We start from the raw sequence: 24,214 nt of genomic DNA, 5'->3' as shown, positions 1-24,214 counted from the left end.
TAATCAGTGGCGTCAGACCCTCCGTTCAGAGCAGAGTTCACATGTCGTTTAAGAAGTGAGGTCTCCTTTAGGTTCTTGACCTCCTGGATGACTTTGTCTTTAAAAGCGGTGCTCCATTTTTGCAGGAACCTTGATGCGACCTCATCTCCAAACATCAGGGAGAAGTCCTGCAAAATCTAATGAAAAAGGAAATATAACTATTTCAGCCACCAAATGTTAACTAATTTTTAATACAACCTTTACAAATTAAATTTTTAATACCTACCGGTCCTTTATTGTCCAAAAAGCGAGGAAACATTTGAAGTACATCAGCTGAGTGCTGTGGATCGTGCAGAATTTCCTGACGGTACTGGAAGGTTTCTCTCTTTTTCTGGAAGACTAAATCACGGTCTGTTGTGTGGTGGAGAAGAGATATCGCTTCCATACGGTCATCTCCTGTTTGCTGGACACATGTGGTAAATACGGTGGTTCCAGAGGATGGAGGCCCTCCTTTAAGCACGACTGACCCAAAGCATGCTGGGAGAGGTTGCAGTCCACGGTTCAGCACTGACCCAAAGCATGCTGGGAGAGGTTGCAGTCCACGGTTCAGCACTGACCCAAAGCATGCTGGGAGAGGTTGCAGTCCACGGTTCAGCACTGACCCAAAGCATGCTGGGAGAGGTTGCAGTCCACGGTTCAGCACTGACCCAAAGCATGCTGGGAGAGGTTGCAGTCCACGGTTCAGCACTGACCCAAAGCATGCTGGGAGAGGCTCCACCATGGCGGCTTTGTTTGTCTGTTTATCTGTGGAAGTCCGACTTGTTGATCCGGTCGAGAAATACAAAATGAAATCACTCAGAAGCTGCGAATAAAGTCTGATCCAGATCGATGTCCCGCTTCGGTGCAATTTAAATTAGACATTTACAAAAAGTGTTTTCACAGTTTTAGCTTTTATTTTTACTTCATTCCTGAAACGTTCATTTGCAACACGTCTCTCATGCGTTCGCTTCTGCCTGAAAACACGATCCGGTCGTTTCTCGTTCGACAGTTAGACTTTGAGTCCATTCTTGTCATAGAGCGGATTTCTTTGGTGCTGATATTGAGGTTTAAACATCAACATCTCCAGACATGTTGTAATAATTATATTGATTGATTCATTGATTACTGGATTGATTGAGAGGCAGGATGAGGGTCACTATAAAAAGGCTCATCAGCATCAGTACATGAACATCTGTATGAGGAAGATGAGGCACTGTCACATCATCAGGACCGCCTGTATGGGTTTTAGAAAACATTCCATGTTCAGAGACCCCATTTTTGATTCATGACTATTTAAATAAAATAAATTAAAAGGTTTAAAATGTTTAAATTCCATCTTAACAAAAAGGATAATAGAATAAAAGGCGTCAGAGTGTGGATCAGGAAACAGGGAGCAGGTTCTGTGGAGGCGGCAGGAGGAGGAGGAGACGAACGGGAAAGGAGCAACAGCGACACCTGCCGGTTCCTCCGCTGCGGACATGCACGAACGCGGATCTGGGAGCAGTTCTGCTCCTCTCCGCAGTGGAGAGCGGGAGCGAAGGAGGAAGAGGAGGAGAGAAGAAGACAGCGGAAACCCCGGAAGACAGAGTTCCGCCGGTGGACGGAGCAGCGGGACGGCGGGAGGATTGTCCTCTCCGGAGCGCCGTAGTTCTGACGTTCGGCCCGGACCGCACAGGTGAGAACATGCTGGATGATTGATCACCGGTTAGTGACGTAGTCTACCTGGCAGCAGGTCACCACCCATACGATGACGTCATTATGAGACCGACCCGGACACCGGACAGCTGTGAATGGATATTGATCAGAAACCGAACTGAGCGCTGATCGATTCGTCATTGAGGACTAAACAGAGTTGGGAGGGGGCTGCTTCGTCCCACTGTTTGACATTTTCATTGTTTTAGTTTCCATGGTTACAAATTGGACAGCTTCTTAAATTTTACTACGTTTTACTATAATACTGCAGTATTTGTTATAAAACTTTCTCCGCTCAGCAGCCGAGTTTTCTTTCTCTCTTTCTTTCCATGGATACGAAGTTAAGCTCGTTTTATGGCTGGTTAGGTTAGTTAAGGTTAGTTTAGGTCAAGTTAAAAACGCAGTACTCAATAAGAGTACTCCAATAAGTACTGGCTCTCGGGGGCTATGCAGTAAAAGATGAATTAGATCAGAGGACAGGATGACGACAGGAATATCGTTTCAACAAACATCCCAGCTGGTCCGCTGAAACCTGACAATCAAACAGCGACCGGCTTGCCTCACAGGGGCAATAATAGAAGCCCCTTGTCTCACAGGGGCAATAATAAAAGCCCCTTGTCTCGCAGGGGCAATAATAGAAGCCCCTTGTCTCGCAGGGGCAATAATAAAAGCCCCTTGTCTCACAGGGGCTTTTATTATTGCCCAAGAGGAAAGGGGGCAGGTTTCAGAGGCCTACAATTTGACCTAAAAACGAAATTACATTAAAAACAAAAATAACAAATAAAAATCTAAATATATAAAAATGGCTTTTAGTAAATTGAGTAAAAAATTTAAAAAAGAAATTAAATAAGTTAATAATAAATAAAATATTAACGAAGGGAAAAACATTGCATTTAAAACCCCACATGAATGATTCTAATTAATTTAATTTAAAACATGCATAAAAAGTATATGTACACATCAAAAGTAGTAAAACATGCAATAGAATAGACCATTCTACACACATATATATATATATATATAAATGTATATATCTAAAGCTAAATGTATATCTATAGCTAAATGTATATATATATAGAATGTACTGCATCTTAATTCATAAGTGCTTCATTCAAGGGGAAATAATTGCATTTAATATGACAAATATATATATTTTTAAATGAAATTCAAAGAGTAATGAGAAATATATAATATAAACTTTAGGTGACTTTTTTAGGGTTAGGTTAAGGTTAAGGTTAAGGCTAGTTTAACCCTAACCCTGTCCTTAAACAGGGACAACTTAATCCTTCACTGACTTCCATGCCCCGATTGAATAACTATCCAACCGATGATGAGACCGGAGAGCGTCCATGTTCTCGGGACAGCGGTTCAGTCCATGTTAATGATTAGTTACTGGAGACGGGTCCAGGTTTATGAAGACGCGTGACCCATCAGCAGAGGTGTGTCCAGCTGCTGAAAACACTGCTCAGGTCAAAGGTCAATGTCCACACTGTCTCTGAAGGGTTCTGGTGTGGTGTCGTCCAGGGAGGACTACGACCCGGTCATGTCTGCAGCCCTCACCTGATATCAGACGTTCATTCAGCCAAGATACAGACAGGTAAGCTGCTATTAAACCGTGAACAGGGATAATGACTCAACCAGAACCAGAACAGCACAAGTAGAGAAGTAGAACTCAGAGCACAGACCTCCCCCAAGCAGCTCCTAACTGGATCGACACCGTCCACACGGTGATCTGGATCAGCACCAGAAGGTTCTACCTTGTTCTTGGTATATTTTTAACGGATTCTTGAATCCATAAATGTGTTTAATGTTAAAATGTAGTATTTGTTCCTGACCTCATTCTGGATCAGAACCAGAAGACGTGTTTCATGATGGTTCATATCGGACCCCTATATGACTGGGATTTTTTTAAAGCCTACATTATAACTAAATGGGAAAATCCAGATGTTTCGGTATCCAGACGGGAATCCGGATTGCTCTCAGAATTTAATGGATCCAAGTTAGACCAGAACCATCTTCAGATTTTAGTCATCAGGATCCGTCCAGCAGTTTTTCCGTCATCCTGCTAACAGACAAACAAACAAACACGGTCATAAACAGAACCCCCTTTGTGGACACGTCCTCACGGTGCGCTCACTAAGGGGACACGTTTTTACCTGGTTGTGGTTACACTCGTGTGACCTCGGCGACGCGGGGGTCTCCAGGGGGACGGAAGGATCCGCCGCCTCTGGTTGGACATTATGCAGGAATGCTCCTCCGTCTTGTCTCCCTGTTTGTCTGCGGGCTTTAACTGAATGCTGTCTTCGCGGGGGAAGTTAGTCGTTCGCTGCGTTGGACAATCCAGAGGCTGTTTTCTCTTCACAGCTGACAGCCCCCCCCCCCCCCCCCCCCCTTGCTCCTATTGTCCATTCAGCTTCCAGGCCCAGGGTTCTTCTTCAGAAAGAGGCTTTTTCCATACAGGCGCTGAATTATTCATTCATTTCTCGGCACAGAGAACTACTCTCTGCTGTGAGTAGTTCCATGTTGAGGTCCGAGGTCCATCTGAAGAGGTCATCGTTCTGTGTCCGGTCCGATCTGACAAGGCTCACAGAGAGTCGTCTCGTCATCTGGTTGACGGTCTGGGAAAAAGGACACGTCTGGATTTGCTGTGCAGGAACGTGGCACGTTCAAGATGCCTCTGTGAAAACACAACAACGTACGGACTAGTCCGCGGTCCACGTGGTCCAACACGTGGTTCCCGTGTCCTCGGCCAGCCGGCACGCCAGCATAGAGTACGCACACTGAAACATGCGAGTATTCTGTTTTGCAGTACGTGTAACTGCCTGCTAATGCTATTTTTTCAGATTCAAAAGTAATTCTGACATATGGGAGTACAGGTACTCGTCCTGCGTTTTGAATGCCTGGTTTATATAGAGGACTTAGCTTACTTAGCATTGTACTGCTGCAGCCTTGTCCTCCGGCGCTGTGTCCCTTCAGCCTCTACCTTTGGCTGCAGCAGGTCTAGTGATGGAAGAATACACGGAGGAATGTAACTGTGAATGATATCACCTCCTCTGTTGTCCCCCGAGCGGCAGAAAGAACGTGTGTCTCTGATGCCTGTGCCATTTATGCACAAGACACAGCAGATTCATTTATTCATTCATCCATTCATTGTCCCAACCGCTTATTCCGTCATCGGGTCGCGGGCCAAGCTGGAGCCAATCTCAGCAGTCAATGGGAGAGAGGCGGGGCTACACCCTGGACAAGCCGCCAGTTCATCACAGGGCAACACAGAGACAGACAACCAGCCACACACACACTCACACCTACGGACAATTTGGCATCACCGATCAGCCTAGGCTGCATGTCTTTGGGTGGGAGGAAGCCGGAGAACCCGGAGAGAACCCACGCAGACACGGGGAGGACATGCAAACTCCTCACAGATGTTAAATGGCCACAAGTCGGGGACGAACCCACAACCATCTCGCTGTGAGGCAACAGTGCTAACCACTGCGCCACCGAGCCGCCCAGGTTCATTTAGTTGGTGTTAATATTTAATGTTCCATTTGTGTGTCCACAGGAGCAGATGTGACCCAACATGTCCTCTCCCTGTCGTCCTGTGGGTGAGTCACTGAGCCGTGCTTCAGATTTATGCTTCAGCAGAGCTTCTGGTGATGGGAACTAAGATCTGGACCGGTTTGGTCTTTTGATTAACAGTAGGTTTGAGGGGAAAGGGCCCGTTAAAAACAGTCTCTCAGCGTGAAGAGCACAACGACCAGTGAGACTTGATAATCCCTTGTTTTCATGGCGACGAGGCCTGCTACAATAAGAAGGACATGTTTCAACGAAGTGGGGGGGTTGTGGACTGATCAGAAGTCTTGGACGTTGTCTTCAGTGATGTCCTACCCAGTTTATCAGCTTTATTCTGCCCTTTAAAGTCCAATGTCCATTGATGGTTACTATTTATTTTATTTTATTCGGGTTTGTGTTCCCAAAATGCTTGTTGCATGAGTCTTATTATTCACACTAACTGGAAACGTTGAATTCAAATGATTTAACTTGCTACAACAGTAATTCTCTTTTTGCTTTTCGAGCTGGGTCTCAGCAGTGAGGACAGATGGAGGCTTAAAGACACGTGTCCAGAGTGTAATCTCTGTGTCCTCGCAGCGGTCCCTTCAGTGACCGAGCCTCTGATTTAATCGCTGCTGTTCAGTTGAGTTGAAAGCGTGGCGACGCACAGGGTCAGGGTTCGATCGTGGTGCAGTACCTGCGTCTGAACACTAGAGGCAGCAGCGGGTTCAAGCGTGGACCGATCTCGAAACATAGCAGTTATTATAGAGGCGGATAGTTTTATCCCTGAAGCAGTATTCCTGACTGGGATCAACTCAGGAGGTATCTTAAATTAATCCTGACCTGAAATCCTTCAGGAAATATTGAACTTTAATTCACTAACATGTGTTTTTTTTTCTTTAAATACTTTTTCGACAGTATGTTAGAGTATAAATTGGTTCCAGTAATTTCGAGTTGTTATGTTTAGTCCATTACCTTTTCAATGTTAGCATCGTCTACATCTAACGGGGTGTCCCACAGAGGAAGATGAGGACGAAGATGAGCAGGGGGAGCAGTTTGAATTCGATGACTGGGATGATGTCAGACCTCCAGAGACGAGCGAGTCCACAGCAGAGTCAAACCTTTACACCAAGGCGAACAAAGCAGAGCCCCGGTCCACAGAACCAGTGAGACAGGACATGAGTGGGACCGGCAGGGCGGGACAGAAGGACCAGGAGTCAGCCGTGTGCCACCAGTCCAGCTCAGGTGATCTACCATGCAGGTGATGTGGATGCGTTGAAATGAGGGCCGTATTATTTATCACGTTCTGGTTTTTCAGATATGGACGTCAGGGCATCTCCAGAAGGGTAAGTTATGATGTCATATTATTTATATATCAAGTTATGATGTCATAACTTACTGAAACAAAACACAGGATGGGCAGTTTTATACATTTAATTGAAATAGAATAGAATAGAATAGAAAGCCTTTATTGTCTTTGCATAGCGGCTTTGCAAAGAGATTAGGAGCGCTGCTCCGTCCGGTGCGTAGTACAACATAATAATAATATCAGAAAATGCAGGTACAATATCACAGACAAAACCAATGTCTGTGATATTGTGGGCCGTGAAAAAATGTAGGCTATATCAAACAATGTTATATCAAACGATATTATATCAAACAACATTATATTAAACGCTGTTATATTATACAATATTATAGTATTCCATATTATATTAAACAATGTTATATTAAACAATGTTATATTATACAATTTTATATTATACATTATATTATATTATGCCTCTCGCCCATTGACTGCTGGGATTGGCTCCAGCTTGGCCCGCGACCCGATAACGGATTAAGCGGTTGGGACAATGAAAAAAAATATATATATATTATATTATATTATTCAATATTATAATATGCAATATATTATGCAATAGTATATTATACATTATATTATTTGCTACTATACAATATTATATTACACAATATGTATTATTCAATATTATATTATACAATATTATATGATATTATACATTATATTATATTATACAATATTATATCATGCAATATTATATCAAACCATTTTATATGATACAATATGTATTATACAATTATATTATACAATATAAATATATTATACAATATTATAGTATACAATATTATATTATATTATTCAATATTATAGTACAGTATACAATATTATATTAAACAATATTATATTATACGATATTATATTATATGATATATTATACAATATTATAGTATACAATATTATATTATATTATTCAATATTATAGTACAGTATACAATATTATATTATATTATTCAATATTATAGTACAGTATACAATATTATATTAAACAATATTATATTATACGATATTATATTATACGATATTATATTATATGATATATTATACGGTATTATATTATACGATATTATATTATATGATATATTATACAATATTATAGTATACAATATTATATGAAATAATCTTACATGAAACAATATTCCACTTCATCCTTTAAGGTTGTCTTTCTTCACCTGTACATGTGTTCACTGAAGCTCCGCCTACCAGCTCCATGTACTCGCCTCACAGCAGGTGTGCTGTCGAGCTGTTTGAGGCCGTGAAGTTGATAACATGCAGATTGACATGCTTTCACAGACGGTCCACCTCCTCTGATTCGGGAGTGACTGGGGAGTCTGAGGTTTCCATGACAACCAGCTGTACCTGTGAAGGTAAGGAAAAGGCGGAGCGTCAGCCGTTTGTGTGATGAACTCACCTGTGTGACGAAGTCTTTGTGTTTACTCACACCTGGACAGACCACACGTCACATCGAGCCAGCGATTGGCTCAGTGTGGTTTCGGAGCTAACGCTATGATTAAACACAGGTATGCAGCGGTAGCTAGCTGGTAGCTTCTGTGTTCCATCTTTGGATTGAAGGTGGATTAGTAAACTCTTTCCTGTTTATACAGGAAGTCATTGCCAGTGGCATAAGACTAGCTGTTAGCATTAGCTGCCGTTAGCTCCCGACCCCTCTAACGGAGTTTTGTGAGTGGGACTGACGGACCAGGACTAACTACTGAAACGAGTGCTGAAATACACAATAAAACAAAGAGATTTTAAATTGAAAGCATTAAGAGAGAAGCTGCATTGGGCTGACCATGAGTAGCATGTGGGCCAATCACAGCTCAGATTCATCGTGGTACAGGTGAGATCAGCTCCAACCCTCCCACCCCCCGAACCTGTGGTACCGGTGCATCGCTGTCATGTGACAACAGGAAGTGATGCGTGCATAAGCGACCTGCAGGTCGGGATCCGGGTCTGTTGTTTCGTAGGGAAACCTGGGATGACAGGCGGCTCTCAGGTCGAGTCCAGCTCTCCAGTTGATGCTTGTGTCCATCAACTGGAGGACGAGGCGTCCTCTTCAGCCGCTCCACAGACTGAGCGTCCCACCGGTGGGGTCGTAGCTGAGGATCCTGGTCAGGCGTCCCGTCCACCAGACGCCGAGGTCGGAGGGGGCGAGGTCGGAGACGGCGAGGTCGGAGGCGCCGAGGTCGGAGGAGGCGAGGTCGGAGGCGCCGAGGTCGGAGGCGCCGAGGTCGGGGACAGCGAGGTCGGAGGAGGCGAGGTCGGAGACGGCGAGGTCGGGGACGGCGAGATCGGAGGCGCCGAGGTCGGAGACAGCGAGGTCGGAGGGGGCGAAGTCGGAGGGGGCGAGGTCATCTACGACGACGTGCCTGCTGAGATCCTGCGGCACCCACTGGAAGGTGATCTGGTTTGAAGGACTGGACTTCTTGTTTGAACCCACAGCGGGTTTGATTCTCCCGTTTCCTGTCTCCTGTCTCTGTAGAGGACATCTACGAGGACATCCAGAGACCGGCTCGCCACGGATCCAGCAGCTGGAGCTCCGGGGAGTTTGAGAGCTATGATGAGCTGTCGGATGGCGAGGCTCCGCCCACTGAGGTAACTCATTCATAGAACACCTGGGACAGGTGCAGAACACTGATTGATGCAGCTTGACCTCCAGCAGAGGGCGCCACAGCGAGTTTATTCACATCTGTCATGAAGGCAGCGTGAATGAAACCTCGGTGAGAAGAGGAAGTGAGTTATTTCTGGCAGTCCGTCCCCCCGTCAGCACTTTTGTCCTCGTCCTCCGTCGCCATGCGTCCCTCCAGCTGCTGAACGTCGAGGATGTTTCTCAACGCTGGCGACGAGCCGCACGCTTTCACGAGGGATCTGTCTGCCGCCTGACAGCAGGAAGGTTCTGGGTTCGATTCCTCTGTGAGGAGTTCGCACGTTCTCTCAGCTCAGTTGAATCGGACACGTCCGGAGGCGGGAACGTGAGACTGAATGCTGTTCGCTCTGTGCTGGCGGCTTGTCCAGGGTGTGTCCTGAACGAGGCGTTTCTGCTCTTGGGTTGCCCCCCAGCTGCCGACGGACGCCGTCAGGCTGAAGGAGCGCTGGTCCGTCACCAGGCGGGAGCTGGTCGCGGGTCTCAGAACGCCTCGTGGTCGCCATGACAACGCCGACATCAGGCCGAGCCGCGACACCAAGGTAAGACGCGAGGTTCTGCCGGCCTCCGTACGAGGACGGGCTTCTCCTCTGACTGTCCTTTCCAGGTGCAGCAGTTGATGAAAGCGGCGAGGACCGGCACCAAGGACGGTTTAGAAAAGTTAGCCATGCTGCGCAAGCTGTCCTTCCTCCAGAGGAGAGACGCCACAGGTAGGGGGCGACACGTCCTCGCGTCCTGCCCTTCAGCGGACGGATGTCGGCACTCACCGAGTGTCTGTGCCTGCAGGGGAGGGGCGGGACGATGCAGGCTACGTGGACATGTCCGTGTGCGAGCTCAAGCACCCGCCAGCGCAGCTCTGCCCGGCGCCGGAGGGGCTGAGCAGCCAGCAGGTACGCCCGACTCACCTGCACGGGCCCGATCGGTCCGTCGCTTGAACCCGAACCAAAGTCAACCGACGGACTTCAGCGCGGCGCTCAACGTGGGTTTGGTCTGATCAGATTAAACCAGCGTCTCCAACCTTTTTCCTGCACCGACCGGTTTCATGCCGTGAAATGTTTTCGCCGACCGAGGGGAGGGATTAAATTTAAAAAGAGGAATATAATCTTACCAATAAACTTTATATTATGCACTTGCAATAACTATTAAATAAATAATTAATCCTTACACAATATTTACTCACCATAAATTGTGGTCCCAATAATTACTTCTGTCCTTCATGGGTTTTTTTTTCATAAATTCCACATTCTTGTCTTTTATTCCAGGGTTATTGTCTTTTAATCCAGGGTTCTTGTTTTTTAATCCAGGGTTCTTGTGTTTTATTCCAGGGTTCTTGTCTTTTAATCCAGGGTTCTTGTCTTTTAATCCAGGGATCTTGTTTTTTAATCCAGGGTTCTCATCTTTTAATCCAGGGTTCTTGTCTTTTAATCCAGGGTTCTTGTCTTTTATTCCAGGGTTCTTGTTTTTTAATCCAGGGCTCTTGTTTTTTAATCCAGGGTTCTTGTCTTTTAATCCAGGGTTCTTGTCTTTTATTCCAGGGTTCTTGTCTTTTAATCCAGGGTTCTTGTCTTTTAATCCAGGGATCTTGTTTTTTAATCCAGGGTTCTCATCTTTTAATCCAGTGTTCTTGTCTTTTAACCCAGGGTTCTTGTCTTTTATTCCAGGGTTCTTGTCTTTTAATTCAGGGTTCTTGTTTTTTAATCCAGGGTTCTCATCTTTTAATCCAGGGTTCTTGTTTTTTAATCCAGGGTTCTCATCTTTTAATCCAGGGTTCTTGTCTTTTAATCCAGGGTTCTCATCTTTTAATCCAGGGTTCTTGGTCTCTATGTGCCGAAGCAGGTTTGAACCCTTCATTGACTCGTTAACATTAACGTTAGCAAAGAAGCTCTCCAAAGACTTCTGTTTTTTTAAATTAATCTTCGCGAGTTCACGGCTGTTTTTTTTAGCACCCTATCAAGACGCGATTGTTACGTTGGAGAAAATCCGGTCGTTTTTCAAAATAAAACACCTTTTAGACGCTAATAATCGATACAACGGAAATTGTATACATGATTTATTCTTTCTTTGCGGCCCGGTAACAAAAGCCTCACGGACCGGTACCGGGCCGTGGCCCGGTGGTTGGGGACCCCTGTATTAAATGATGATGGGTCCAAACCCTAAAGGTGGGCCGTGGTGCAGATGCCACGCCCACCGCTACAGAGCGCCACTGCAGGAACTTCCACAAGACAGAAACAGAGAAAAGTCAGTTTAGGACCAGGAAGGAAACAACGTGATGTCGCCGCTCATGAATATTAAACAGGCGTGGACGATTCCGTTTCCCCTTTGATCCGACCTGCCTCTTTAAATTGAAAGCCTTCTTGACAGTATTCCTGGGGAGACACGGACTTTCTCGCTGCCTCCTTCAGGTCGTCCGGCGACTCATCCTCAGCTCCATCGTGCAGAGTGAGAGCAGCTACCTGGACTCGCTCAAGAGAATCCTCCAGGTAGGCCACGCCTCAGACACCAAGGGGACCTTTAGCATGTCCAACCGGTACCGACGGCTGATGACGCGGCAGAGCTTCCCCTCCACCAGCCGCTGCACGTTAGCGCTGATGCTAAGGCCCGAATGCTTCAGATACACCTCGACAATGAAATGTGACGAACCACAGCACACGGGTTCGCGTCCCTCAGGAGTACCGGAAGCCCCTGCTGGAGCCGCAGACCTGGATCCTGAACCAGAAGAAGGTGCGGCGGATCTTCTACCGGCTGCAGGAGATCCATCAGTGCCACTCGATGTTCCAGATTGCCCTGGCATCACGCGTGGCGGAGTGGGATCGCAGCGAGAAGATCGGAGACCTGTTTGTGGCCTCGGTTAGTCCAACGCGCCTCAGAGACTTCCTGAGAGGACGTGAAGACACTCGGACCTTCAGCCGTCTCTCACTCTCTTCTCTCCAGTTCTCCAAGTCCATGGTTCTGAACGTTTACAGCGACTACATCAACAACTTCACCAACGCCATGGCGCTGATCAAGAAGGCCTGCGTGTCCAAGCCCGTGTTCCTGGACTTCCTGAAGGTGGACAGCAGCGTCCCTGTGTTACACTCGCTCAGTTTGTCTTCTTGGCAGTGCCAAACTAATCCTTGTGGCTTTCAGAAGAAGCAGGCCTCCAGCCCGGACCGGATCACCCTGTACGGCCTGATGGTCAAACCCATCCAGCGCTTTCCTCAGTTCATTCTGCTGCTGCAGGTGGGTCCAAGTGGTCTCAGGTGGGTCCGAGTGGTCTCAGGTGGGTTTGAGTGGTCTCAGGTGGGTCTGACTGATCTCAGGTGGGTCCCAGTGGTCTCAGGTGGGTCCGAGTGGTCTCAGGTGGGTCCGAGTGGTCTCAGGTGGGTTTGAGTGGTCTCAGGTGGGTCTGACTGGTCTCAGGTGGGTCCCAGTGGTCTCAGGTGGGTCCGAGTGGTCTCAGGTGGGTCTGACTGGTCTCAGGTGGGTCCCAGTGGTTCCAGGTGGGTCCGACTGATCTCAGATGGGTCCGGCTGGTCTCAGGTGGGTCCGGCTGGTCTCAGCTGGGTCTGACTTGTCTCAGGTGGGTCCAAGTGGTCTCAGGTGGGTCCGAGTGGTCTCAGGTGGGTCTGACTGGTCTCAGGTGGGTCCCAGTGGTTTCAGGTGGGTCCGACTGGTCTCAGGTGGGTCTGACTGGTCTCAGGTGGGTCCGAGTGGTCTCAGCTGGGTCCGACTGGTCTCAAACACTCTCTACGTGAGATAAATGTTAATGATTTCAAGGTCACAGTCGATAATACAGTCATCTCCAGCAAAGAAGAGATTACCTATTTGGGCTGTGTTCTTGACAAATACCTGTCTGGTGATAGTATGGCAACTAAGGTGATCAAAAAAGTCAATCAGAGAACAAGAGTTTTGGGCAGAATGTCTGCTTTTGTCTCCGGACGCTTGCTGGAGCCCTCGTTCAGCCCCTTTTTGACTATGCTAGCACCTCCTGGTATTCAAACATCAAAATGTCCCTGAAAACCAGGCTCCAAACCTCCCAAAACAAACTGATTCGGCTACTCCTCAATCTGGGGCCCATGACCCACCTTCTTCCTGGACATTTTGCTAGCCTAAAATGGCTCAGGGTAGAAGACGGTTAAACAACTCAAAATGGGATTGGCATTTAAAATAGTCAATGCAGCTCTGCCCTCAGTCCCCTCAATCCCTGCATACCTGAATAAACACCTCCACAGATTTAGTGACACCCACAGCCACAACACTAGAGGGAGCTCAAACAACAACCTGATTACCCCCTCCTATAGGACTAACATGGGTAAATCATCTTTTTACAATACTGCCCCCTAAGGGTGGAACGGATTGACTCCCGCCCTCAAAACATGCACCTCTTTGGCCTCCTTCAAAAAGGGCCTAAAAATACACCTTTCAGGGGGACAGAAACGGAGATAGTCATCACGACTCTCTCCGGATCAAACCCCCCCTCCTTTTTTTTGTCCACCTACGTTGCACGTATTAATTGCTTTAGTAATTTATTGTAATTTATGTAAGTTATTTATTGTCATTTTGCATCAGTGGTGTAATTTATTTTAGATTAATTGTTAGTTTGCACTGGCGGTGTAAAAACATTTATTTTTGTTTTTCTAATGTTACGTTGCATCAATTGCGTAATTTAATATTGGTTTTTATTTTTATTTGTATTGTTAATTGTGGGTCCGGCTGGTCTCATGTGGGTCCGACTGGTCTCAGGTGGGTCTGGCTGGTCTCAGGTGGGTCCGGCTGGTCTCAGGAGGGTCCGGCTGGTCTCATGTGGGTCCGACTGGTCTCAGGTGGGTCTGGCTGGTCTCAGGTGGGTCCGGCTGGTCTCAGGAGGGTCCAGTCTGTCTGCCCGTCGTCATGATGAATCTGTGTGGATTCCTGTTTGAGAATCTCGCCCACAGTTTCTAACAGGAACTGGAACTCTTACAGGAAGAGCCCGTTTATACAAACGGAGTATTGACTTTCTGCTAAGAGGAAGTAAAAGGCAGTCCCTCACGTCTGCTGCAGTGCATTGTGGGACTTTTAGGATGAAAATAGCTCTAAATCTTCCCCCTCATTTACACGATCACGCTGAGATGTAACCAGGGACCTGTGGGAGTAAGGCTAGCAGCTCTCAGTCCTGTACGAGTGCAGGTCGGAGACAAGCAGCTGTTTCTGTGAGATTATTCTCTTAATCTGCGTTTTATAGAAGAGATTAAAGATCGATGCAGAATCTCCACGTCAGACACGCCCATCGCTGCCCTCTGGTGTCTGAAGCCTCCGTCAACGACTCCAAGTGATATTCAATGACCTTCATCAGGACATGCTGAAGAACACGCCGCCGTCCCACCGCGACCGGCTGCCCCTGCAGCTGGCTCTCAGCGAGCTGGAGACGCTGGCCGAGAAGCTGAACGAGCAGAAGCGTCTGGCCGACCAGGAGGCCGAGATCCAGCAGATGGCTCACAGCATGGGGGCCCGGGCCCTCAGCAAGGTGACCCCCACCGGGGCGTAGCATAGACCACCTCTCTGTCCCGTTTGCTGACGACTATAATGGAGCTGCTTTGTCTTTCCAGCTGCTGAAGTCGGAGCAGAGGCAGCTGGTTCAGTGTGAAGTGTTGACTGAGACTGTCTACGGGGACAAAGGCCGAGTTCTCAAGTCCAAGGAGAGGAAGGTCTTCCTCCTCAATGACACCCTGATCTGTGCCAATGTCAACCTAAAGTAAGTAGCAGCCGACCCTGGGCGGCAGCAGAACCACCGCGTTTAAATAGGGTGGGGACATCCCAAGAAGACGGCTGCAACCCACCGTCCTGCGGGGACGGCAGCGGGAGGAGGAGCTTAGCAGAACCAAAGCTTTTCATTTATAATTCAGAGTGAAATTATTGATAAAACCAAAATACTCAAAATAGGAAACGTGTTCAATGAAAAGTCGTTCCTCTTAAAATATATTCAGTCGTTGCTTTAGTCGTTCTGAAGACGCCGTCTCTCCAAGACGTGTCGCTTCTATTCATGTTTACAGTATTTACAGTTCTTTACGGGTTCTTCTCGTTTCACCACTTCCTGTTTCATCACGGTGGCGGGGTTATGTAATCACCGGCGTTGGTCTGTCTGTCTGTCTGTCTGTCTACCTTTTAGCGAGATAACTCAAAACTTTCTGGATGGATCTTGATGAAATGTTCAGGAAATGTTGGGAATGTTTTCAGGAACAGATGGTTCGATGTTGGGGATGATCCCGAAGAGATTCTGGATCCTAGATCACTTTGATATTTTCATTAACATTGCCATCAGTGGAGCTTCGAAATGTGTTCCTCAATATCTCGGTGGATTTTTGACCGGCGTTTATGGACGTCTGGATTTATTTCTAGGTTCTGCCGGGTGCGGGCCAGGCGGCTTTAGCTCACATTGACGTCCAACGGTCCTCCACGCCGCCTGGTCTTTGACTTTCTGCACCGCCCTTCTGTCTCGCCGGCGCCGACGTAACTCTTGGTCGTGACTGTCCTCTGAGTCCTCGTCTCTGTTGCTAACATTCATGTAGACCATGTTGAATACGTCTGTCCTTCAGAGGCCCCCCCGACATCGGCAGCCTGGTTCCAGCCGGACCTAAATACACAGTGAAGTGGTGCGCCCCTGTGCTGCAGACCCAGGTGGTGGAGGTGGGTCAGGACGGCGACCCGACACCCAGACGCCGCGGCGCCTCATCCACAGGCACGCCCAACAGAGTCTAGAGACGGAGCAACTCGTTACAGAATGTTCTCCGGAGCATGTGACTGAGATCCTTGTCTTCACTGCGGTGCAGGTCCAGTGTTCCTGGGTCCGCCCCGACTGTACCAGGAGCTGGAGGCGCTACAGCATGACCTGGGAGTGGTGGAGGAGGTCTCTCTGCTGGTGGGCACACTGCAAGGAGTCTACCAGGTACCAGTCGAGCATCATAGAGTGGTTCTGTGGGTCGGCGGCGCGTCTCTCATTGTCTGGTTTCTGTCCTTCTCTGAGTCGGCCTCTTCTTCTCCTCCCCTCCTACGTCGCTGCATCAGAACCTGAACTCCACGGTGTCCCAGGACTGGTGTCTGGCCCTGCAGAGACTCATCCGTCTCAAGGAGGAGGAGATCCAGAGCGCCAATAAGTGCCGCCTGCGTCTGTCGGTACCAGGCAGGCCGGACAAGTACGTTTCAGGAGGTTGACGGAGCACAGGTTGACTGCCATCCGCTGCTGCGCTGGGTTCACGTCCACCACGCTTTTGGCCCACAGGTCTGGCCGCCCAGTGAGCGTCATGGTGGTGTTCAACACGCCCAGCCCCCTCAGTAAGATGTCCTGGGTGAACCGGCTCCATCTGGCGAAGATCGCCCAGAGTAGGTCTGGACTTGTGGTGACCCCCTGCTGAAGCTTCCTCTGTGTCTGGCCAGAACCGCTGCTCTCTGCCGCGTCCTGGTCTTCTGGAGCTCCGTTCTGTCGGGTCAGGCTGGACAGTTTGGAATGAGGCGTGTCCCAAATCTGCCCAAATATAGTTTTCTCAATGAACGACGTAATTAAGAACGAGTATGTGATGGAAGGCAGCTCGACGTGAAGGGAACCGGTTCCTGACCGCCGCTACGGGACGGCGCTTCAGAACGGTCCAGAACAAACAACCAGAGACACACTTCTGCGTCTAACAGTGGGAGATACTGCTCGTTCTAGTTTCATAGTTACAGGAGGGAGCTTCTAATAAATTATTACTTGGAAAGGATGAAAAAGGTGGAAAATAGACATTTGAAAACTCCCTGGAGTAAAAAAATGTCAAAAACAAACAAACATTATTGTTCTGTCTGTAAATACGAAGACAAAAGGAAGACCCCGATAAGAAGACCGGAATAATACGTGTGTGTGTGTGTGTGTGTGTGTGTGTGTGTGTGATCAGGACCAGAAAACATTATGGGATGGGAGCGCAGCGAGGATGATGGGATGGCGGCCGCTCCGTTCGGCTGTCCCCTGCTGACCTGTCAGCTTCCTGTCTTCTCCAGAACCGACTCTCTGAAGGTGAATGCTACCGCTGCTTGATGTATTCTGTCTGTTCGAGTCCTACAGCAGGGGGTTCTGGGTTCGAGTCCTACAGCAGGGTGTTCTGGGTTTGATTGCTACAGCAGGGCGGTGCAGTGGGTTCTGGGTTCGAGTCCTACAGCAGGGCGGTGCAGTGGGTTCTGGGTTCGAGTCCTACAGCAGGGCGGTGCAGTGGGTTCTGGGTTTGAGTCCTACAGCAGGGCGGTACGGTGGGTTCTGGGTTCGAGTCCTACAGCAGGGCGGTGCAGTGGGTTCTGGGTTCGAGTCCTACAGCAGGGCGGTGCAGTGGGGTCTGGGTTCGAGTCCTACAGCAGGGCGGTGCAGTGGGTTCTGGGTTCGAGTCCTACTGCAGGGCGGTGCAGTGGGTTCTGGGTTCGAGTCCTACAGCAGGGCGGTGCAGGGGGTTCTGGGTTTGAGTCCTACTGCAGGGCGGTGCAGTGGGGTCTGGGTTCGAGTCCTACTGCAGGGCGGTGCAGTGGGTTCTGGGTTCGAGTCCTACTGCAGGGCGGTGCAGTGGGTTCTGGGTTCGAGTCCTACAGCAGGGCGGTGCAGTGGGTTCTGGGTTCGAGTCCTACAGCAGGGCGGTGCAGTGGGGTCTGGGTTCGAGTCCTACTGCAGGGCGGTGCAGTGGGTTCTGGGTTAGAGTCCTACTGCAGGGCGGTGCAGTGGGTTCTGGGTTCGAGTCCTACAGCAGGGCGGTGCAGTGGGTTCTGGGTTCGAGTCCTACTGCAGGGCGGTGCAGTGGGGTCTGGGTTCGAGTCCTACAGCAGGGCGGTGCAGTGGGTTCTGGGTTCGAGTCCTACTGCAGGGCGGTGCAGCGGGTTCAGCTGCACTGTCTTCTGTCATCCGTCTGTCCCGCACTGAATGACACTGTCCTGTCCTGTGCAGGTGGAGGCCGTTCTTCACAGCCCAGCCCAGTCTTGTCTGCTGGGCTTCTGCGCTGCCAGTACATCGTTGCCTCAGGGGTACCTCTGGGTGAGTAGCGCCACCTGTGGTGTAGGGGAGCAGAACAGCTCCAGCTTCCTCCAGAAGCCTCCTTGATTTGTTAAGTTCATTCTCATAAGACAGAGACTTGTAGTGCTGCACCGATCCTATCCCATCAGGACCTTTGTCTGGTTCCCACGACATTCAGGTGGCTGGCGGAGGAGGCAGCTCTAACTCTGGACAGGTTGAGATCTACTCCCTGAACCGAGCCACTCCTCGCCTGGTCAAGACGGTTCCACTGAGGTGTCCGGTTCTCTGTCTGGAGTATGTCAAAGAGCCTTGTCCCGGCGCAGAGGACAATGACGACGCCCCGATCACCACCAAAATGGGAAACATCATCTGTGCTGGCCTGCAGGACGGCAGGTTAGTCAGTTCTAGCTGATTCAGGACAGTCGCTGTGTACATATTGATTGTTGATCTTGATCTTGTAAATGCAGAGGGTACGGTCGAAGCAGTGCTTTCATTTGTCCCCTCAGCATCCATGTGTACAGCAGTGTGGACACATCGGTCCAGTGCTTGCTGAGCTTCCAGAACCCGGACAGCTGTCCAATCCTCTGCATCAAACACTCACTGTCTTTCCTTTTTGCTGGGATGGTCAATGGTAAAGTAGCCGTGTACCACCGAAGAACAGGAGGTGAGTACTCACTGGAGAACCCACATCACGCCATGTCAGGAAGAACGGACTCTGACCGTGGGCCGTGTTCTCTCTTCTCAGAGAGACTGTGGGACGTGAACTCATGCAGACTGGTGTCACTGGGTTCTGAGCCAGTTCGTACTCTACTGACCCTTGAAGATGCTGTTTGGGCCGGCTGTGGCAACCAGGTGACGGTCGTCCAAGGATCCACTCTCCACACCAAGGTACATTGTTGTGTTTGGAACCAATGGCACCCGGGGGGCAAGCTGGGACCACATGAACTTTGCTTTCACACACTGATGGTCCAGGGAGCAAATCCACATGCAGGTTTTTCATCCACACAACAAAAACATCCCCCCCAAAACCCAAAGCCATATCTCTGCCTAGTCATTATTGTCTTGCTCCCATCCTGCATCGTCAGGACAAAGTATTTCCAGGCTTGGACACTTGTTAGATCCTGAATGAAGGAAAGAAAATCCAAAGGAGTGAGAATTCCCTCTTTCCTGGTGCCGACGCTGCGTTTCTTATATCGGGGCCATTTTTACTGCTTCTTCTAACCCGCTTGTTTGTATTTTTGCTGAGTTTGTATCCTAGTGAACATTTTGCCAGCCGGTGCTCAGGATGTCTACATGATATTCCACAGCAGTGAACCTTTGGGCTCTGAATCGCTCTCCTTCCCTGCAGAGTTTCCGAGCCCATTCTGATCTGGGCTGCAGTGTTAGCAGCATGGTCCATTCAGGTGGGGGGGTCTGGATGGCCTTCACTCAGGGCTCCTCCATATACCTGTTTCACACAGAGACCATGGAACCACTGCAGGAAGTCAACGTCTCCACGCGCAGCGTGCACCTGACGCCAGGTAAGGCTGGTTTTTGCTCAAACCCACCTGACAGTTGTAGCATGTGGGGGTGCTGAGTGTGTGGTGTGGGATGTCACAGTAAAAGGGGGTCTGTCTTATATTATTGACATTTTTTGGAGTACCTGGGCCTGGCTTTGGTGGATCCAGGTCCACATTCATTATACAGTTTGAAGGGCTTGTGAATCGCTGACATCAGGCAAACGATGTCTGCTGGGTTTCACGTGAGCTTTGAGTACCTGCTCAGCATTTTGTTGAATCGCATGGAAGGTGACCCTGAAACCAGGCCAGGTACCTGTTCCTCTTGCAAAGCCACTACCATGCAGTGGGCATGCCATTTATGAGGCTCCTCGGGGCGACCCCAGCGTGTAAACAGACTGTAGTAGGTTCGTGAAAGCAGTAACGTGGCCTTGTTAATGGTTGTCTGTTTGTAATCCAGGCCAGGTTTGTGTCTCCAGTTTGCTGATCTGCCAAGGACTGCTGTGGGTCGGGACCAACCAGGGCATCATCCTCACCTTCCCTGTACCAACCCTGGAGGGCATCCCCAAGATCACAGGTCAGGACTGTGTTTCTCCTGCGGTTTTCTCCCCGAAGCCTGGAAACACAAACAGGGAAGACGATCAATAGAGACCCAGAAGAAGACAGAGCTGGTTTAGTTCAGGGATTTCATAATTTGAACAGACACACTGTCACAGGTTAACCAGTAAAGCCGTCTAAACTATAAAATACAGGTAAGATTAAAGAAAGAAGACAAGCAAAAATGAGATGAGATGAGACTAGGCTAGCAGGTGGATCAGAAGATACGGAGCCCATAGGCACAGAAAACAGTCTGCAAAGTCTTTAATAAGAACAGCTTATAGAAACATCTCCAAACGTGCAGGGACAATACAGAACGGACTGGCGTTCAAATGAAAAAACAAGAACTAAAAAACTCAGTCAACAAAACTACTAGAACAAAAAACTAATCAGAACCAAAATGTTCCTAGAAGGACAGAAAATCTTTGGAGTTCAGTTTTATGTATATAGCACCAGATCATAACAGAAAGTTATCTCAAGGCACTTTACAGGATTAGCAGGGAAAGACAGAACCCAACTTGACCCACAAGAGCAAGCACTCTGGCAACGTAGGCAAGGAAAAACTTCCCTTTAACAGGCAGAAACCTTGAACTGAACCTAAGGCTCGTAGTGGACGGCCATCTGGCTGACCGGCTGGGTTGAGAGAGAGAGAGAGAGACAGTGGTAGAAAGACAGAGAGACAACAGCAGAGAGGGAGAGACAGCAAAGCAGCACAGAAACAGGAGCAGAAAGAACATAATACATTTACAATCTATCCAGAGGTTCATGAGAAGTGGAGAAAACCACTGATTCTAGAGAGCTGCTGTACAGGAAATACTGAAACTACAGATGCTAATGCTAGCAGTGAAGGTATCCGTTGGACAGTCACAGGTCATGCAGACTGAGACACAGTTACATTACCATGCTAGCAGGTGGTGGACGTCCAAGTGACAGAAGGGAATGCTGGAGTACTGCATGAATTTCAACAGTGCACTGTTTCAGATTGGATGTTGCCATGGTGATTTACCAGAACTGACAGATATCAGCCGACATTTTCATCTGATGGAAAGGAATGGTTTCCATGTGTCATCGGAACGATGCTTGGTTGCTACCTCTTTGACGTTGCTGTTCTGTGCTGTAGCGCCACCGCCGCTTCCACGCCACATGGAAATGTCTTGAATGGAAGTTAATGTGCTACAAAGAAATAGTTTTGTCTGATCTGACTACTGTACCGATAACTTAAAGACCTGCTAGTTCATCATCTATCCTGACATAATGACATGCCCCATTTGCTTCTTGACATGCAATGCCATAGAACTCACTCAGAACTATCACACCCCTCAGGTAAAGGGAAGACGTCTCTGAATGCTCACTGCAGTCCAGTGGACTTCCTGCTGTCCATAACCAGTAGCCTGACCTCTGACTTGCTCAGACGGGACTCCATCCTCAATGGCATCAACGAGGGTAGAAGTGATGTGGAGGAAGATGAAGGAGGGCAAAGGCTGGAGCAAAGTAACTGCCCCCAGGACTCTGAACCTCCTCCACACAGGGAGGAGAAGCCCAAGAGTCTCCTGCTGCAGTACCGTCTCCAGTCAACCTGCCAGCTGCCTGGAAAGATCCTGACGGGCCAGCCCGAACTGGGGAACACGAGGGCCCCCTCAGACTCCCTGGAACATAGTCCAGAGGATGGCTCTATCTACGAAGTGAACGAGGACCCGGATGTGTGGGTGAGGGGGCGACCGGTGGAACCGGGTAAGGAGGGGGAGAGCAAGCGCAGCAAAGTCACCTCAACAGCCATCTTCTCCAGTGGCAGAGGACACCGCAGAATAGACCAGACGTCCTCAGTGGACAACCCATCGGACTCAGCTGAAAACACACTTCTTGTGTGGCAACTCCCCCTGACAGTCAGCCAATGACAGATGGCTTCTGTGACAGTTGACCTTTCGGTTTCCTCAGGCACACCTTTTAAACCTCTAACTACGGATGGTGAGGGCGCACCCAGGTGCCATTACGGCCGTAGCACCAGCACCACCTGCTGGCCAAAGTCAGTCACTCCGACCGAAGCACCGGCGCCGGTTTCCGGTAATGGTGGTGCATTATTACCGTAACACCGGGCATAGACAACAATAGCGCCGGCAACATGGTCGTAACAAAGGGGTGAACTCAAACTTGTTGGTATGTCTTTGCCATTTGTCAATTTACATTTTAAAGCTACCCATTTGCTTATATTAACAATGTGCCCAATAAGTAACAGGAAAAATAGCCTTGAAATTGTACCAGATACTTATTGGTTGATGGTCCAGTTCCATTCTGCTCCGTCCAGACAATACACCTGATGATATCTCCTTTTACCACCAACATCCCCTTGAGTGGAATAAGCAACACGCGTGCTGGGAATGACAATGATAACTATGCTCGGTGGCTAGGCTTACCGTGCTAGGTTTGACACTAGCACTGTGAGCAAGCAACATGTTTTACAAAGGGACACGGATAGTGCTACCTGTCAAGCCTCCGGTACGGAAGGTGGCAGCTATTAGTCTTCATTCTTATACATCAACATTATTAGGATATGAAACTGAATCGTATATTAAACACAGAACCAAGGTTTCATTTATACCACTTAGGTGACGTCAGTCACTCAGTGTTTACGGATGTCATGGTGTCGTTGTGTCCCTTGATGAAATTAGAAGATAATTTTAGTGTGTTGAATGTGCAGCTAGTCAGTTTCCCCGTTTCTTCTCAAACTGCATAAAGCAAAAAGTCAATTAGGTAGCATTAAAAATGTCCTAAGGTCTATTTTTCTCCATAAACAAAGCTAGCTTGTTTCGCCTCTGTATCCATTATTTATGCTAAGCTAGGCTAAAAGTAGCAACTGTGGTCAGCGCTATCTTCTCAATAAGTGTTTTTGCGAGTATTTCTGTGAAGAACTGTGTTATGTTTGGAGGTTGAGTAGTCCATGGTCTGGAGCTTCTGCTACGACGTAGGGGGCAATTAGGGGGCAAGCGTTCAGCCTGGTTGGGGCTCCTCTTTCTGCTGCAATGTAGGGGGCAATTAGGGGGCAAGCGTTCAGCCTGGTTGGGGCTTCTCTTTCTGGTACGACGTAGGGGGCAAGTGTACATCTTCAGGTCTTACATCACACACATCCTGTCCCAGCAGCTCCGGCGCTGGACTGCCTCCACTGTGGGATCAGAAGCAGAATGACAATGACCCCATGACCACAGCGATTCAGAAAGGTGAATGTCGTCGCACCTCGCTCAGGCTACTGCTAAGTGTCTGAAGTGGGGTCTGTGATTGTCATGTCATTTGACTACTTACTGTACAGTATAATTTTCAGGTGTTCTTGCATAATGAACCAATATTTCTGTTAGATCAATAAACTATTTTGGATATTTAACAATTTTAATTCACATTGATCAATTCTGTTCAAATTTTAGGGGGGTTAGGTACCTTATTTTTACTATTGTCATTGAAAATGAATTAATGTCAACTCAATTTCGCGACAGTATTTTCCAATGGATTGGCGATTGGATGGATATGAAACGATCAATCGATCAATGAGAATACTTGTATTATTTCACTTGACCAATTCACGGCAGCTCGTTCGAGATCAGGCGTCTGATTGGCTGAAGAAGCACATAGCATTGATAAAACATGCAACTTAACATACTCATGGTTTTGCTTTTGTTTGTAATATCGATTAATAGTTATAAATGTGTTCACTATGTGATGCAAATCAATGTTTGCTGCTTTGTCTCTCTGAAAACCATTTCAGGATCTGTATGAGGGGAGACAAAGGTCAAAAGGAATAGTTGTTCATGTTACAGGGCAAGTTTCTAAAATTCTCATCTATTCTTGAAAGATAAATAAAAATTAGAACACTATGAAAAATCAGTTGTAAGATTTCA

General features: G+C 48.2%; 1 protein-coding gene across 1 annotated transcript; it reads left to right on the top strand.

Moving 5' to 3' along the window:
• The first annotated feature begins 9,683 nt into the window (after positions 1 to 9,683).
• Positions 9,684 to 22,225, top strand: LOC137902535 (rho guanine nucleotide exchange factor 10-like protein). The gene is given in 22 exon segments (XM_068746626.1): positions 9,684 to 9,805; positions 9,871 to 9,973; positions 10,050 to 10,153; positions 11,666 to 11,743; positions 11,931 to 12,110; positions 12,195 to 12,311; positions 12,390 to 12,482; positions 14,575 to 14,745; positions 14,828 to 14,973; positions 15,815 to 15,967; positions 15,969 to 16,015; positions 16,055 to 16,164; positions 16,284 to 16,411; positions 16,498 to 16,598; positions 17,144 to 17,262; positions 18,172 to 18,258; positions 18,416 to 18,630; positions 18,744 to 18,901; positions 18,983 to 19,125; positions 19,586 to 19,757; positions 20,194 to 20,310; positions 21,654 to 22,225. Coding segments are annotated over 21 exon segments (3,102 nt in total). The 5' UTR covers positions 9,684 to 9,805; positions 9,871 to 9,882.
• Positions 22,226 to 24,214: the final 1,989 nt, after the last annotated feature.

This window comes from Brachionichthys hirsutus, chromosome 2 (assembly GCF_040956055.1).
Source record: "Brachionichthys hirsutus isolate HB-005 chromosome 2, CSIRO-AGI_Bhir_v1, whole genome shotgun sequence".
Lineage (NCBI taxonomy): Eukaryota > Metazoa > Chordata > Actinopteri > Lophiiformes > Brachionichthyidae > Brachionichthys > Brachionichthys hirsutus.
The sequence above is the reverse complement of the archived record's forward strand: the minus strand, read 5'-3'. Positions and strand labels throughout refer to the sequence as shown.